Source organism: Desmodus rotundus, chromosome 6 (assembly GCF_022682495.2).
Source record: "Desmodus rotundus isolate HL8 chromosome 6, HLdesRot8A.1, whole genome shotgun sequence".
NCBI classification, from domain to species: Eukaryota; Metazoa; Chordata; class Mammalia; order Chiroptera; family Phyllostomidae; genus Desmodus; species Desmodus rotundus.
In genome coordinates, this window is record NC_071392.1 from 4,051,578 (window position 1) to 4,066,532 (window position 14,955).

At 52.2% G+C, this 14,955-nt stretch overlaps 1 protein-coding gene across 2 annotated transcripts in view; it reads left to right on the forward strand.

Annotated features, from left to right (window-relative positions):
* DOCK4 (dedicator of cytokinesis 4) overlaps nt 1-11,710 on the forward strand; it is a 318,642-nt gene extending 306,932 nt beyond the window's left edge. The window contains exons 45-52 of one of the 2 annotated variants that reach the window (XM_045197367.2): nt 86-207; nt 514-634; nt 1,518-1,599; nt 1,688-1,797; nt 3,210-3,282; nt 4,946-5,059; nt 6,317-6,378; nt 9,100-11,710. In XM_045197367.2, coding sequence (XP_045053302.2) covers nt 86-207; nt 514-634; nt 1,518-1,599; nt 1,688-1,797; nt 3,210-3,282; nt 4,946-5,059; nt 6,317-6,378; nt 9,100-9,531 — 1,116 coding nt within the window. In that variant the 3' untranslated portion in view covers nt 9,532-11,710. The remainder of the gene's footprint in view (nt 1-85; nt 208-513; nt 635-1,517; nt 1,600-1,687; nt 1,798-3,209; nt 3,283-4,945; nt 5,060-6,316; nt 6,379-9,099) is intronic. The other variant, XM_045197368.2, reaches the window with a different exon arrangement.
* The last annotated feature ends 3,245 nt before the right edge of the window (nt 11,711-14,955 follow it).

A 14,955-nucleotide genomic window follows, 5' to 3' on the forward strand; every position in this document is an offset into this window, starting at 1 on the left:
ACGCATGTCGAGCCTGTGAACATACCTCCTAAGCTGTGCCGCCCACAGCCCGCCCTCCCGCCTGTTTTCCGTGCTGCCCCTGCAGGAGCTCTCTGCTTGCCTCCAAGCCAGCCCGGTCCATTTCCCCAACGGGAGCCCCCGTGTCTGCAGGAACTCGGCGCCTGCCGCCGTGAGCCCAGAGGGTGCCCGGGTAGTTCCTCGGCGTAGGTAAGGCACCTTCTTAATTATCTGACAACATGGCGTCCCCACAAGATGATCCGGAGTCATCGTCTCGTTCTTTATGGCACGATTTGTCGGTTCTGCTATTTCTTAGTGAAATAATTGACCCGCGAGGCATCTGCCGCTGGTAAAGCGTCAGCCGCGTGAGAAATAAATAAGTGCGAGCGTGCTATGGGAGTGAGGCAAATGGGAGGGATGTTTGGTTTTTTTTCTCCCTGTTTGCTTTACACCAAGCCAGCGCAGGATAAAGTGCAATTCAGACTCGGTTGACAGCCCTTTCTCCCCCCGAAACAGCCCGCTAAGTTACCCGGCTGTCAACCGCTACTCCTCCTCCTCGCTGTCCTCCCAGGCCTCCGCCGAAGTCAGCAACATCACAGGCCAGTCGGAGAGCTCGGACGAAGTCTTCAACATGCAGGTACTGGAGTGGCCTTCTGCGTGGTCGTGTCTGTGCCTGGCCTGCCTCCAACCCGGGCCTTCCTGTCCGCTCGGCTGTGCTGTGCTCTGAGCTGAGGGGGACTTGACCAGAGGGCGAACCTTTAAGCACCCTGATTGGTCTCTGAGTCAGCAGAGAGGAAGCCCTGAGCAGGCGACAGGGAGCCCGGGCAAGGGCAGAGCTGCTCTGAGACCCTTGTGACTCGGTCCTTCCGCTCAGGACTGGTGTCACCACACAGCCACCTCCTATCATCTCCCAGCGGCTTTTTCTCCCTCATGAATCCACGGTTTCGGGTCCATTATAAAATCTGTGCTTAGGTACATGTCAAACGATTGATGTAATGAAGAGGGGTTTTGCCAAAGAAAAAGTATAGTTTGGGGGATTTTAGAGTCAGTGTAACTCTTGCAACCAAAAAATGTATTTAGACACCGCTCATGTGGTGTTTATAATTCAGTAAGACGTCTGGATTTTCCTCACCACTGTCTTTGAAGAAGAGGCCTCGTCCCTGTTGCCCAGTGCATGCTTTGGACTCATTTTCGGAGACAACGGGAAGGCGCGTCCTCCTCCTCTTCGAGGTGCTTGCCCCGCAGCACCCTGGGCCGGGCCTCCTGCTCCGCTGCTCAGGCGCCGCACACAGCACAGAGTGGCCGGAGGCGCTGCTCTGGCAGGAGCCGAAATCGCCAATTCTTGGTTTAATTCGGACAGGTCTTATCAGGCGGAGTTAGTGAGCTTTTCTGTATTTGTAGATGGCCTTTTTCTTCCTTTTTTCTGTTTTGGCCAATTTGGGAAAAAAACCCTATCGATGGCATTGTTCCCCGAGCTGTGAGCTCTGGGCGGCCATGCTGATGGCTTTCTGTCTTTCCAGCCAAGCCCGTCTACCTCAAGCCTGAGTTCCACCCACTCGGCTTCACCCAACGTGACCAGTTCTGCTCCGTCGAGTGCCAGAGGTCGGTGCTGGGGGAAGGGTGGGCTGAGGGCACCGAGAGCCGCCCAGCCACCGCCCCGCTGACCGTGCCTCTCTCCTCCTCCTCCCAGCTTCTCCTCTGTTGTCCGACAAACACAAGCATTCCAGAGAAAACGCCTGCCTGTCCCCCAGGGAGAGGCCATGCAGTGCCATCTATCCGACCCCTGTGGAGCCTTCGCAGGTAATCCTGCAGGACGGGGACCCTAGGGAACCAGGCGGCGTCTGGCGTGGCTTCCGTGTCTCTGCAGAAACACTGCAGGGTCAGACGGCACGGCCCGCGGGGTATGGCGGGGGGGGGGGGGGGGGGGCGTGGGGCCCCTGGCCTGGGCCTGTTGTGGGGACTTTCCGTCTGAGCCATTTTCTGGGGCAGACACATGGGCTGCTGCGGCCACTAAATGGCACCAAGGGTGACAGGTGGGTGAGGAAGGTGGTGTGGGAGCAGCAGGAACCGCAGAGCTCCTTGTGCGCAGCGGCGTGGTGGGCCCGGTGGTCTTCCTTCCGGCCTGTGCCCGGTCCAGAGAGCTGCAGTCCCTCCCTTCCCGAGCCCCCCAGCGGGTGAGGGGCTTCTGTCTGCCTCTGCCCTTCTTTAGTGTGTTGAGGGAGAAGGGGGTGGGTCTTGGGCTTTCCCTGAGCTCCTTGCTCCTCAGGAGGCAGGGACTGGGCAGTCACGTCCCCCTGGACTGGGACTTGGAGTGATCCCTCTAAGTCGGAGTGAGGGCTGGCCCGGGCTCGGCCCTCTGGGCACTTCCCGGGCTCGTTGTGCCCTTGGGAGCGACTTTGTTTTTCTGCGCATCCAGGCAGAGGTCTGCTCTGGGAAAGGGTGAGGGCTAGTGGCTGGCACTGGGCAGGTCACCTTCGCTGGGGGTGCGACCTTCCCGGAAGCCCCGGGGTACCTGATCTGTGCGGCACTGCTCCCTGACAGACGGTATTTCTGCATGCTGACCTGTTCGATGTCCTTGTCCCTTGACGTGGCAAGGGACCGTCGAGGTTTGTCCCGTCTGCTCTGGGAGAGCAAGCTGCCAGCCCGGGGTGAAATCTGAAGCAGTGTTGCTAAAACTTCACACATGTCACCGCGGTGCATCCACCTTGGAGGCCTTGCACTTGTTCTTTCATTCTATGAGGTAGAACCTTGCAAAACCGGCAAAGTTCTTGGCATAAAAGTTGTAGAATATTGACCGTTGGTTTCACGTTTTAACCTAATCCAGGGTTTAGAATGTTCAGGCCCTTCCCTGGAGATTTTCAGCTCTTATTTCTCTCTAATTCTCATTTGCATTCAGACCGTCCCTCTGCACGACATCCTAACTGCTACTTGCTGTTTATTTCTCCCCTACGCTTTATTATGGAAAGTTGTTTATCACTTTTATTTAAAATCTGGGATGAACTTTTAAAACATTGTGTTTTCTTTCTCAAAATCTAAGGCTCTTCTTCCATCTCCCCCTTAAATATAATTGAATTGTTTCTAGGGGCATCAGCTAGGATACAAACATCATTTTGAACAAAACAGTCCAGTCCTGTGATAATCATCTCACTTTCTAGAAGGCCTCGCGTGTCACCACATAGGGCTGTAATAATAGGTTCTTGCACCTTTTCCAGAGGCTGCTGTTCAATCACATTGGAGAAGGGGCCCTGCCGCGCAGCGACCCGAACTTGTCTGCACCTGAGAAAGGTAGGGATGCGGCCCCTCTCTGGCCTGGCGTGGGGAGGGTGTGTCCCATCCTCGTTTTCTCAGTGTCCGTGTGTCCGCGTGGAGGCCGGACCTCCAGGTCTTTGACGTCTCTAACACACTTGCCCTTTAGGGGTAAAGGAAAGACAGTGATTTGGGACTCCATCTCTAAAAACAGTGTTCTCGTGGAATCGGTTCCACAGCTGAACGTGAGCAGGCTGGGGACCCCTCTGTTCACCGACTTCTGGTGTCATTCATGGAGTCACCCGGGCCGCCGCCCCCGGGCTTCCTGAGATGGGGGCAGTTGCAGCTCTGTGTCTGCACGATGAAAACAGCACTGTCCCAGATGAGTCCCTGGTCCCCCTGGTGCCCTCACATAGCTCCGTCCACCAGCGCACCTGCTGTTAGTGGTGACTCAGGTACTATGCAGAATGGCAATCCAGTGCAGAAGGGGCTGTGCCCACCTCAAGGTCACGCAGAAAAGGAGAAGCACACACAGGCATTGCCGTGGGCAGCCAGTCAGGGTTCGCCGGTGCAGCTCAGCAGACGACTTCCTCCCGGGGGCGAGGGGTCCAGAGGCTTAGCCAGTCATCCACTCGCCTCTCTCCGGCCGGCTTCACAGATCCCAGCGGTCCCACAGCCAATGAATCGGGAGTCACTCATGAAATGTCCCCTCAGGTGCACCTTAATTGCCGTCATTACGAACTGGACTGTATTGTCGTTTGAGGAAGACTGTCCATTTCAAACTTGCCTTGGGAGATCAAAAGGAGAGAGCTCGGAGCCCATATTATTTTAAAACACAAATTTTGCCTTGATGGTGCAAGTCAAACATTGATCTCTGTCTGCAGAATTTAGGAATGTAAAAGGAACCAAAAAAAGTTATGAAGGTAGTGATTTTATTCTGTTAAATGACCTCTGTAATTTAGCGGCAGAATGTTGACATCCTAGACGTGGCCACCAGATGGCAGTGTCTGTTCAGGGAGCAGGCTGCATGCCCGGGACAGCTAAGCCTGGCTTTGCAAACCCCCTGCCTAGCAGCTATTCATATCCTTGTGCGTCCAGCCGCGTTCCTGGCAGGGCTGTGACGTATTCCTGCCTGTTTCTGAAGCATGCAACAGGCAAATTACAAAAGAGGAATGTTGTGTCTGCATTCTGAATTAATTTTTAGTACCTCAGGAGAACTCATTGATTTCAGGAGCAAGGGGCCTTTCCCAAGCTGCCCGACAGGACCGTAGGGTGTGGCTGTTCCTTCCCTGTGATTGTGCCCAATGGTGGGAATGTTAACTTGTCATCCCCTCCCCCCTTTTGAGTGCCCCGTGTCCAGAAATTTCCAGCGAAAACCGAGCGTTAATAGAGTCGAGTGGCAGCGTCTCCCATCTGCTGTGCAGCATCCAAGCACATCCGTTGTTCTCAGCAAGTGTCCACATGCACTTTACGTGCAGAGGCCTGTCGATCTGCGTGCTCGAGAGCAAGCGACAGACGTGGCGTCACCCAGTTAGCCGTCAGCGGTCGCTGGGAGCTGGCAGTCGCATGAAGGGCCAGCATTCAGGAGCTCTCCTGTTTGGTTTTGGTTTTTTAATCCAGTCACTCTTCTGTTCTGAGTAACTCGGGCTTTCTCGTGGCCCCCGGGCACGCGTGTCTCAGCCTTGCTCTCCCTCCCTTCCAGCTGTGAACCCCACGCCCAGCAGCTGGAGCCTGGACAGTGGGAAGGAGGCCCGGAGTGCGGCGGAGAGCGGCAGACTGCTCTCCCCGCCGGTCCCCCCAAGGCCCACACAGACCGGTGGGTATCTGAGGCCCTGGAGCCATCACTTGGGTAAAATAACGCGTCCTGACTGCTCTAACCTGGACTGCTGGATGACCACACTTCATTTGCTGCCTTTTAGCATCTTTTCTTTGTATTTTCTTTTCTCTTAAGAAGAGAAAAGTGACTTTCTTTTTGAAATAAATGACGTGCCACCCAGTTTGTTTTACAATGGCCAAAGCTAGGAGTCACCAGAGGGTGTGAAAGGCCAGTGAGGTCTTCCAACAGAACCGGAAACACCGGAGCGCACAGGTGACCCCATTCCGCCAGGCCGCTCTGCCGGGTGGCCGGCCCTTCTGCTCTGCTTGCTCTCCCCGTCTGTCCCCTGTCCTCATCTGTGGTCACTGTCTGTCTTTGGTTCAGCCTTTCTGTGGTTTCGATGTGAGTTACAAACCTCCCCGTGACAGCTGGGAGAATGGCAGCTCAGGACAAACCCTGAAGGCGAGGAAACCCATGTGGGCGGGGTTAGGAAATGTGGCCACGCCCACTGTGAGGCATTAGGCTCAGACTACTAGCTTGGGTGGTCCTGCTCCCCGGGAGCTGGTCTGGCCCCAGCCAGTGCTCACAGAGCCGCTCCCCCACACGCACACACTGCGCCCCAGACGTCAGGCTTGACCAGCTGGTGGGAGAAACTGAGAAACTGGGCTTCTCTGCCATGATGATGAACTCTGGGTCCCGTCCCCCCATCCCTGGAACATAGGGGAGCCCCGAGAGTACAGGCATTAGGGGCCTGCATGGAAAACTCCTCGCCTTTCACCTTTCCTGGGGACGCAGCCGAGGGTTTTCTGCCGGGTGGGGCCGTGTTGGGGGCGTGCAGAGGGAGGCTGGAGCAAATGCTTGCCCCAGGGCCTAGTCTACGTGCCCCGGGGACCCAGGTCTTCCTGTTGCTGTGCAGGCCGAGGTCAGCAGCTATGGCCAGGATGGCTCCCGGGCACCTCACCCCTAACAGCACCTTTTGAAAGCGATGAAGCAGCTAAGAAGCATCTGGACTTTGGAGACGAGGAGGGGTGTGGCCCCGTGTAGGGCCCTGTCACTTTGGCACACATGAGTGACTCTTCACTCACTGCCCCAGTGCTGCCACTGCCATCCTTGGGGCGGGCATCCTTCGCCTCCCCCCCAGCGCTCTCCCCCCGGGGTCCTTCTGCACCGGGTCCCCTGTTTGGGCTGCACACAGAGGGCTTCAGCAGATGGCCCTCCGCCCAACTTTCGGAGCTGAAATGTACTCTCTCTCCACAGCCTCACCAGCGAGACAGATGACGCCAGTGTCCCCCTCACCTGCTGGGCGGTCTCCCATGAAGGTATGGGCTCTTATCTAGCTGAGGCTGGAGATGAAGTTCCTTTTCCGTTCAGACCCCCCCCCCCCCCACACACACACATTAGTGAGGTGCTTTCATTGGCCCAGACCCGGCAGAGGACAGGTGAGGCAGGGGTGACGGGGTGGGGCAGCCCTGCGGGGACCACCCTCCCCGGCCACTGGTATGCAGATTATTCACAGGTGGGGCCGCTGAGCGTGCTGATGGGAGTGAGAGGTACCCCAAATCGGGGAAGAAACAGGGGCCCAGTGTTCTTGCCCAGGACACTTTCAGTCTGGCCTTTTGGTTTAAGAGACATAAAAAACCACACAACCTTAATTTGTCCTTAACGGTCAAGATGTGCCAGCTGTCACCCTGTGCCTCCTGCTGTCGTCCTCAGCCCCACCCGTGTGGACGAGGCCAAACCCAGCTTCCTCTCGTTAGAGGTGTGCGCCTGGGTGTGGGAAGCAGGCAGTGAAATGAATTTTGAAGTCTCCAGGGAACCACCTGGAGAGCTGTGAATATGAGACAGCTGGGGGCTATTTACTGTCTCTGAACACACAGAGCCCCTCTCGAAGGGGATGAGCCGCCATCTGAACAGAGTCAGACTGGCCCCAAGGGTGGCCTGTCCACGCAGACGGTGGCGCCGTGCAAATGTGAGCTTGAAAGAATGGTTCCGTACCTGAGTGACGTGGGGCCCCCGTGCTCCCTGTCCTTTTGGTTGATGAGGTTTCTCTGGCTAACAGGAGAGAAAAAGACGCCCTAGCTTCTGCAAACCCAGGGCAGGTCGTGAGCCGTGTGATGCAGCCGCTGCTCACAGAAATCGAGCATCTGGAAAACAAAACCAAAAAGCTGGAGGGAATGGCAAAGGCGTGTGATCTCACCTGCCCTGCCCACATTTCTGACTACAAACTTGCTGGCGAGTGCAAAGTACTTGCGGTTTGTTAGCACAAGGCGCTGCTGCCTTTAGCAAGTCCGTGGATTTGCTCCGCAGCCGGAGCCCGCCGTCCTCGTGGGACGGGAGGGACGGCGACGTGGCCACGGTGTTGCCCCAGCTTTCCACTTGCCCGCACCAGCCACGGGCTCCCACCTGGTGCTCCGGGATGAATACCTGCTTTGTTCAACTAGATTTTGCAGAGTAGTAATAAGACAATAAGAGATTGGCTCTTAGAAATAACAAGAACTAAGGTGATGCAAATGTTACCTGCCAAGAGCCCTGCTGTGTCGCAGACCTGTGCAAGTTCTCACCAGCCACCCTTCCCGCTGCCCGTCCTCACAGTGGGGGTTGGGGGGAGAGTGGGCTGAACGTTGGAGGCTCCCGGTCACAGGCGAGCCCGCTCTGCTAACGGATTCTCGCTCCTCGGTGATGAGGCTGCCATTTGCTGCCTTAAACTGAGACCCTTTTATTCAGCAAGTAAATGATGCTGTTAACCGTGTGGAGAAGTCTGAGCTTACCGGCCTCCTTTTGAACTTGGGGTTCAATTTTTTGACAAAAATGACAGTGAATTTGGATCTCTAAATTGGCCATGCTTAATTTTAGGCCCCACTAAACACAAGGGTTTGTGTCTGCTGGTATTATTTTGTTTACCGAGAGAGACCAAGGCAAGGTGAGTCCAGGAAAACAGTTTTCTTAGTACCGTATTTTGCTGTGTATAATGCACACTCACATTTGTGGCCCAAACTTCCAAGAAAAAATCATTTTAATTTTTTAATTCAACTATTTATATTTAGAAACAAAACCAGTTATTGTATTTCAGGATATTATTTTGCATACAGATATCATTACTACTTTCTAGAGTTACACTTTTAACTCATAAGCACAAATGAATTAAAAACATTTATGTAGATACGGACTTAGTACTACCCATGTATAATGTGCATCCTTATTTTTTCCCTCAGAAATTTGGGCAAAAAAGTGCGCATTGTCCACAACAACATACGGCGTATTCCATAGGACGTTAGATTCACAGCCCACTTCGTGATAAAGTGGGAAAAGGGTCTGTGGTCACCAGGTTTAGAAAACGGTGGGCCCGACAGTCTCTGAGGTCCCTTCTCTGTAGACTTGAAGCTGCTGATGGAGACGCACACAGTGTGCAGCCTCTCCCCGGAAGCGTCTGTTCACAACGCATCTCTTGAGACACTAACCAGTTAGGGAACAGGCAGATCCGGGACTCTCGGCTGGAGTGCAAGAAGGAGGCAGGAGGAACTCCCTGTGGCCTGGTGGGGACTGTGGCTGAGAGAAGAACCCACCACCCATGGAAGGGAACAGACCCTGCCGAAAGACCAAGGGACACCGGGCTGTTGTTGCTAGAACTTCCAGTTCCTTATGAAGGGCCAGAAACCTGGCTTAAACAATGAAATTTATTTTCTTACTATTCTGGGGCTCCAACTCCAAGATCAAGGTCTGGCCGGGTTTCTCCAGGCCACCTTTGCCCCAGGTCGCGACGTGGTCTCTTCTTTGTGAGCTTGCACCTCTAGTGTCTGTGTGTCCGAGCTTCCTCTTCCTGTGAGGACAACAGTCCCCCTAGATTAGGACTCGCCCTGGGGCCTCGTGCTAAAGTAACCAGCTCTCTGAAGGCCCTGTCTCTGAATACAGCCCCTTCAGAGGTACGGGGTTGGGGCTTCACCCTCTGAATTGGGTGGGGTGGCCGTCAGCCCGTTCCAGGGCTTGACTCTGCTCTGTGTCCCCTTGCCTCTCTCTCTCTCTTTCCTTGCCCCCTTGTGCAGGGCCCTGGGCAGTCCTTCACGCCCTCCCCCGTGGAGTACCACTCACCGGGGCTGCTCGCCAACTCCCCCGTGCTGTCGGGCAGCTGCAGCAGCGGGATCTCTTCGCTCAGCCGGTGCAGCACGTCGGAGACCTCGGGCTTTGAGAGCCAGGTGACCGAGCCCCCGGTGCCTGGGGCGGGGTCGGGCCACAGCGGCCCCGAGGAGCCTGTGCGCAAGGACAGCAAGACGCCACCGCCCTACAGCGTCTATGAGCGGACTCTTCGGCGCCCCGTCCCGCTACCTCACAACCTCTCCATCCCTGTCACCCCCGAGCCGCCTGCCTTGCCCCCCAAGCCCTTGGCCGCGCGCTCCAGCCACCTGGAGAACGGCCCCAGGAGGACTGACCCTGGCCCACGGCCCCGGCCCCTGCCAAGGAAGGTCTCTCAGCTATGAGGCCCTCTACACTGACCTGCGGTGACTTCTTTGCCGTTTACAGGAGAGTGAGAAGTATGACGAGGAGACGCTTAGTGCAGGCACTTTAATACCTTAGCTCTGTCTTTACGTGAGTGGAGTTAGAACCCTGTCAGTGCCACGCTGCACGATGTTAGAGTTATCGGCCGGAGACGCCAGATGTGACAGGAGGAACGGCTGGATTTCATTACCCTCGTTTCTCATTTGAAAGTGGTAAATAGTGATCGAGACTTCTTTTGTATCTTTTTATGTTCACCTTTTTTACATAGTTTAATGTTCGAACAATACGACGTGTGATGATGTTGCATATTTTTTACTGAATACTTGATACTCTGAGGAAGCTCATTAAGTCGGTGCGCATCCGCACTCCAGGGTCCTTCCTCTGGAAGACTTTTGGCACCGAGGCGAGGCGAGGTTTCGGGTTCCCTGGGCGAGCAGACAGGTCGAGGCTGGTCAGCAGAATTGAACGTTAAAGCAGGCTCTCTAGGCAGTGTGCTTCAGGGGCCGCCGGGACGGGGCTGGGAGTTTGTCTGTCCGTGACACAATGCTCTTCGGAGGTTGCCTTTGACACACGATGGCTGGCTGCGTTCACACAGCCCCACTTGGTGAATTGCTCGGCAAGCCCTTTCGTGCCCTGACACCGTGGTATCTACTGTATTTCCCTTCAAGGTGCAACTTGCTTTCAGAGCAGAGAGGAGGCAAGAGCCAGCAGATTCAGTAGCAGCCCCGGGAGAAGTGTTTACTTGAAGCTCGGGCTTCCCTCCTTGATCGTTCCCTCCCCCAGACCTGTCATCGAGGAGGAGCCCGTACCCATGTAGTAAACAGGCACAAATTAATGTGTCCCATTAACAGGAGTTCAGGGATCAATACAGGACAGTGTTGAATCAATAGCGTAAATGGAAAAGAAAAAAAAAAACCCCTTAGAGAAAATATATTGGCATGATTAAGTGGCAAAAAGACTTTCAAAAGGCAAGGGCATTAACGTTCGATCCCGCACAAAATAGAAGATTCCCCCCAACTGTCCATTCTTACCGGCGGAGCTTGTCTTCTGGGCTGTCCCTGTCGCCCTTTTGTTGGAGGAGGACGGCTGGAGAAGGTTCTAGAATGCCGCATCTTAGATCTATAGGTAGGAAGGCAAACGCCACAGCCGTAGGAGTATGAACAAAGCACCTTGTACGTAGTAATGTATTTTGTATCTTTGTTTTTTCTTTTACTGACTGTTTATAACACTCGATTGACCATAGATTTGAGCTGCGTTTTAAATCATGCTGTTAAATATTTTCCCTCTTTTGTTGGGAAGCTCCTTTTAGCTTACCTGTGTGTGTTGTTGCTAGCTTACCTGGAAGGCAGTGACCATTTTTTTATACCCCTTAATGAAACCATTCAGCAGGTACATGCTGTTGAGGCTGGTTATAGAGGTTTTCTATAATAAATGTTCAAGTATTTTTGTACATAACTGGTTAATTTTAATAAGAGATACCATTATGTGTAAAAAGAACAGTAAAAAATAAAAGCAAACAGTTGTGGAAGCAGTATAATTGTTATAATTATGCCAAATACTTTATGTATGGAAAAAGAATATTTGTACATATGTGCTTTTAACAATAATTCTGCCATATTGACTTTACAATTTTGAATGTCAGAAAAATTAATATATGTTAAAATATTTATGTTTAGTGAAGGTATTCATAATTGAGAAAAGGAACCTATAAATTTTAGCTTTGTATCTTGTGAGTTTTGCCGTCAGAAATTTCTTGAACTAGCTTTTGCTTTTGATGATAACACTTCGTGTTTGTAATCACCTCCTTAAAAAATATAGAGAGATATCTATAGGAAGCTCCGTATTTCTGTTGTTTTAAAGAAGTAAAGCCTCCCATTTACATAAGGTGACATGCATAAGATAACAAAGCTTCTTCGCTTTCCTTTTCCTCTGCAATTTAATAGATTTGTTGACAAGTGCTTGGGCACAGTATAAATCAGTGTTATTTGCTCTTGAAGCCATTTTTTTAAAAAAGACTTTTGCAATGAGCAGTTGCTCACGGGCGTGCATTGCGGAAGCAGCTAGAAAGCAGGACACGTCAAGAGATTCTGTGAGCTCAGGTGTTCCTGTTGGTTGCTGCTGAAGGGTAAATCTTAAATAAAATTACCTGATTAATCTTGATATTTCTGTCCTTCTTCCCGTCATCGGCACCTCTGTACCTGGAACAGAAGCTGTGTAAATCTCTTGGTTATATCACAGAGAAACATTCAGACTTCCTTGTTGGTAGATCCTGCTTTGTTGTTGTTATGTCTTGGTGGATTCACTTCCCCCACCTACAAAGCTTATTTGTGTGGGAAGAAGAGAAATTGAAAAGGTAGTAGTGTGAGATAATATCAGTAGGGAAGGTGACATTTACCAGGAGGGCTGGGCGTGGATTGGTCGAACCAGAACCGATTTAACAAGTCAAGCCATCCAAGTCTGTGGCAGAGTAACTGCCCAAGGTAAGAAGTGTGTTTGAGAAGCACCACACGGCACGCTGACTGCAAAGGGTTCCGAAAGCCTGGGTTTTGCTGTGGTGCGATCCTCCTCTGCGGGGTTGCATCTGTGACGTGTGTGTAAGTAACTCAGTGCTGCGCAAGCCCCTGCTAGAGCCTCTGTCCCATTAAATACCAAAGCCCACCCAAAGGCCACTGTCAGTGGTCTCCTGAGAGCTTCTCAATGTGCATGAAGTGATTTGAGAGCATTTCTGGGTCATTTTCATTACGACGGAGCTCACCAGCGTTTGGAGTCCACCAGCATAACACAGTCTGAATCGCTCTGCTTGCTGTGGGAGTAGTAACCTGGAGGGTTACTGATTGTTCAACAAGAGCAACAGAACGCCAACGGAGAGTGACAAGTCGCACGGTTCTGCCTTCATGAGTGAGCTTCACACGTTCAGAGGGGGCTTGTGACAAGGTGCATTCTTCGTTATTGTGGAGTTAGAACCTCGTCCCCGTTACAGGAGGGTACCATGGAACAGGCTTCAAAGACTGACAGATGCCAGTTCCCTAGCATAACTATTACTTTCCGTCTACATCTCCTTCTCACGGCATAGTTTTTCTCCGATGCTGAGTGCTGGGTCTGTAGTATCACAGAGATCTGTTGGATAACAGAGCTGAGTTCGCTGCTCCCTGCTCTGGGGGGGCATCCCTGCACACAGCTTTGGCAGCGTCTCCCAGGGGCGTGGGGCAAGACCAGGTTTCATTGAAAGTTGAAGGTTTTGTTTCAGGTGGGTCTTATAATGAACAGCCTTTGCAATTGGGTACAGATCATAATGTAATTGTTTAGGGTGGGTAGAAACAGCAAGGCAGGGATTTTGAGTTGAGGGGTTCAAAGAATCTTAGGACTTAGACTGTTAATTGATGCTTTTCTTGGTGTTTTGATGGGTCTGGGGAGAAGTTCCTGTTATGAACAGCAAAGGGGTTTGCCTGGCCAGGAGACTCCTGGGAGAGTCGAGTTCTCGTGCACGTGAGCTGGAGGGAGCAGACGTCTCAGTTCTCAGCACGTACCTTTTACACGGTTGTAATCGCAGGGCGCCTGGACGCTCTACCTTTATTTTTTGTTTACCATTACAGTATTTGCTTTCATATATTACAGGTATGCAAAAAGTAACGATGTATTCTGCATTTTAGCCATTCCCCTATTAAGGGACATTATATTGTTTCCATTTTTTCACTAGTACAAATGATACCATGGTGACTATTCTCAGATACATCTTTTTCCATGTTTCGGTTAATTTCCTTAAAATGGATTTCTAGACTAAAATTGCAAAGGTGAAGGAATGATGTTTTTGTGGTTCTCTTGCACATTTACAAATTATTCCCCAAAGGTGTTGGACCCCCTTTGGGGCCGCCAGCAACATTTTCCCGAGACTGGATGTGGATACTGATGCAGTGTTTTCGCTACGTGGGAAGAAAAAATGGCTGCCGTGCCCAAGGTTGGAGAAAATGTTAATAGCCAATTAATATTTTTGCAAAATCTTCTGCTAAGGAAATTGATACGCTTCTAACAAATGGAAAGGAGAGATAAGTAGACAGCAAAGTACCAGGCATCAGAACTTAGCATACACCTATCGAAAGTACCGGAGAAACACATCACTAGGAAGGCGTCTGAGATGCTCCGATTGCTAGAAAGCAGCACAAGCACAAGCTCACTACTCCCAGGCCCCCGCTCTTGTGCACAAACAGTGAAGGAGCTGAAAACCAAGAAGGCCAGTCTGCGGAGTGAACTGGCCCAGAGGAGACGAGGCTGAGGAAATGCCTGGTGTGTCTGAACTCACTGAAAGGAAGTGACACTTTTGTGAGAGAACTGAGGGATGGTTGAGGTAGGTACCTACAAAGATGTACAAGTGACAAAAGTTAGCTCGAGAGAGAGAAAGATACATTTATATAAGAAAGTGTGATTACAGTAGCATATATTTACATGGGCATGGGAGCAACCCTCATCACAATGTAATTAGATTCACGGATGAGTGTAAGAAGCAACGTGTGGGTGTGTGTGGAGGATAAATTCTCATCTTCCGTGTAGAGATGGCAATAGGTAATGCCTAAAATTTAAACTAGCAACTTAAGCCCTGACCAGTGAGGTTTCGATGGTTGAGCATCATGCCACAAAGCGGAAGGTCACCAGTTCGATTCCCAGTCACAGCACATGCATGGGTTGCAGGTTCAGTCCCCAGCTGGGGGGCGTGCAAGAGGCAACTGATTGATGTTTCTCTCTGTCTCCCTCCCCCTCTCTGTATAAATAATAACATTTTTTAAAAAGTAGCATTTCAAGATACTTTTCATTGAGAGAGATGAGGGTAAACATCAGGTAGTAACTTTTAAAACTGAGAGTAGTGGCCTCTGGGGTGGAAGTGGTTTGGGGCAGGGCTGGGACTGTGAGGGACCCTCGGTTTTGCGCACTGGCCGTGCAGACCTGTGCGCATGCGCGGCTGTGCTGCGTGGTAGGCGACTGAAACACGGGACAACCACAGTCAGATCCCCTCACCCGGGTTTCACTCCTCTTGCCTGCGTTTCCGTCCTTTGTAGGACTGCACGGACCTGGAGCTGCTGGGGAAGCACAGGCCGAGTCTGCAGCCGAGCGTCTACTTCGAGGTGTGTGGCAGGTGACAGGGAAGGGCGGGCCGTCTGGGCGCACCTGAACCCCCGCGGGAGCAGTGTCCAGTGTCCGCAGCAGGTGTGGGGGCGGGCTCGCCTGTGGTTTTGACTTGCAGCACGGGGCAGCCAGGAACAATCTCTAGACAGGGTTCTGAACGGGACTCGATGATGTCACCAGTGTGCAAGCTCCTCGTTTCGATAACGTGAACTTTCTCACCGGAGAAAGAGCACACGCAGGTCCTGGTGTGACTCACTTGGGGGGGGCGTTTCCCTCCGAGAGGGGAAGAC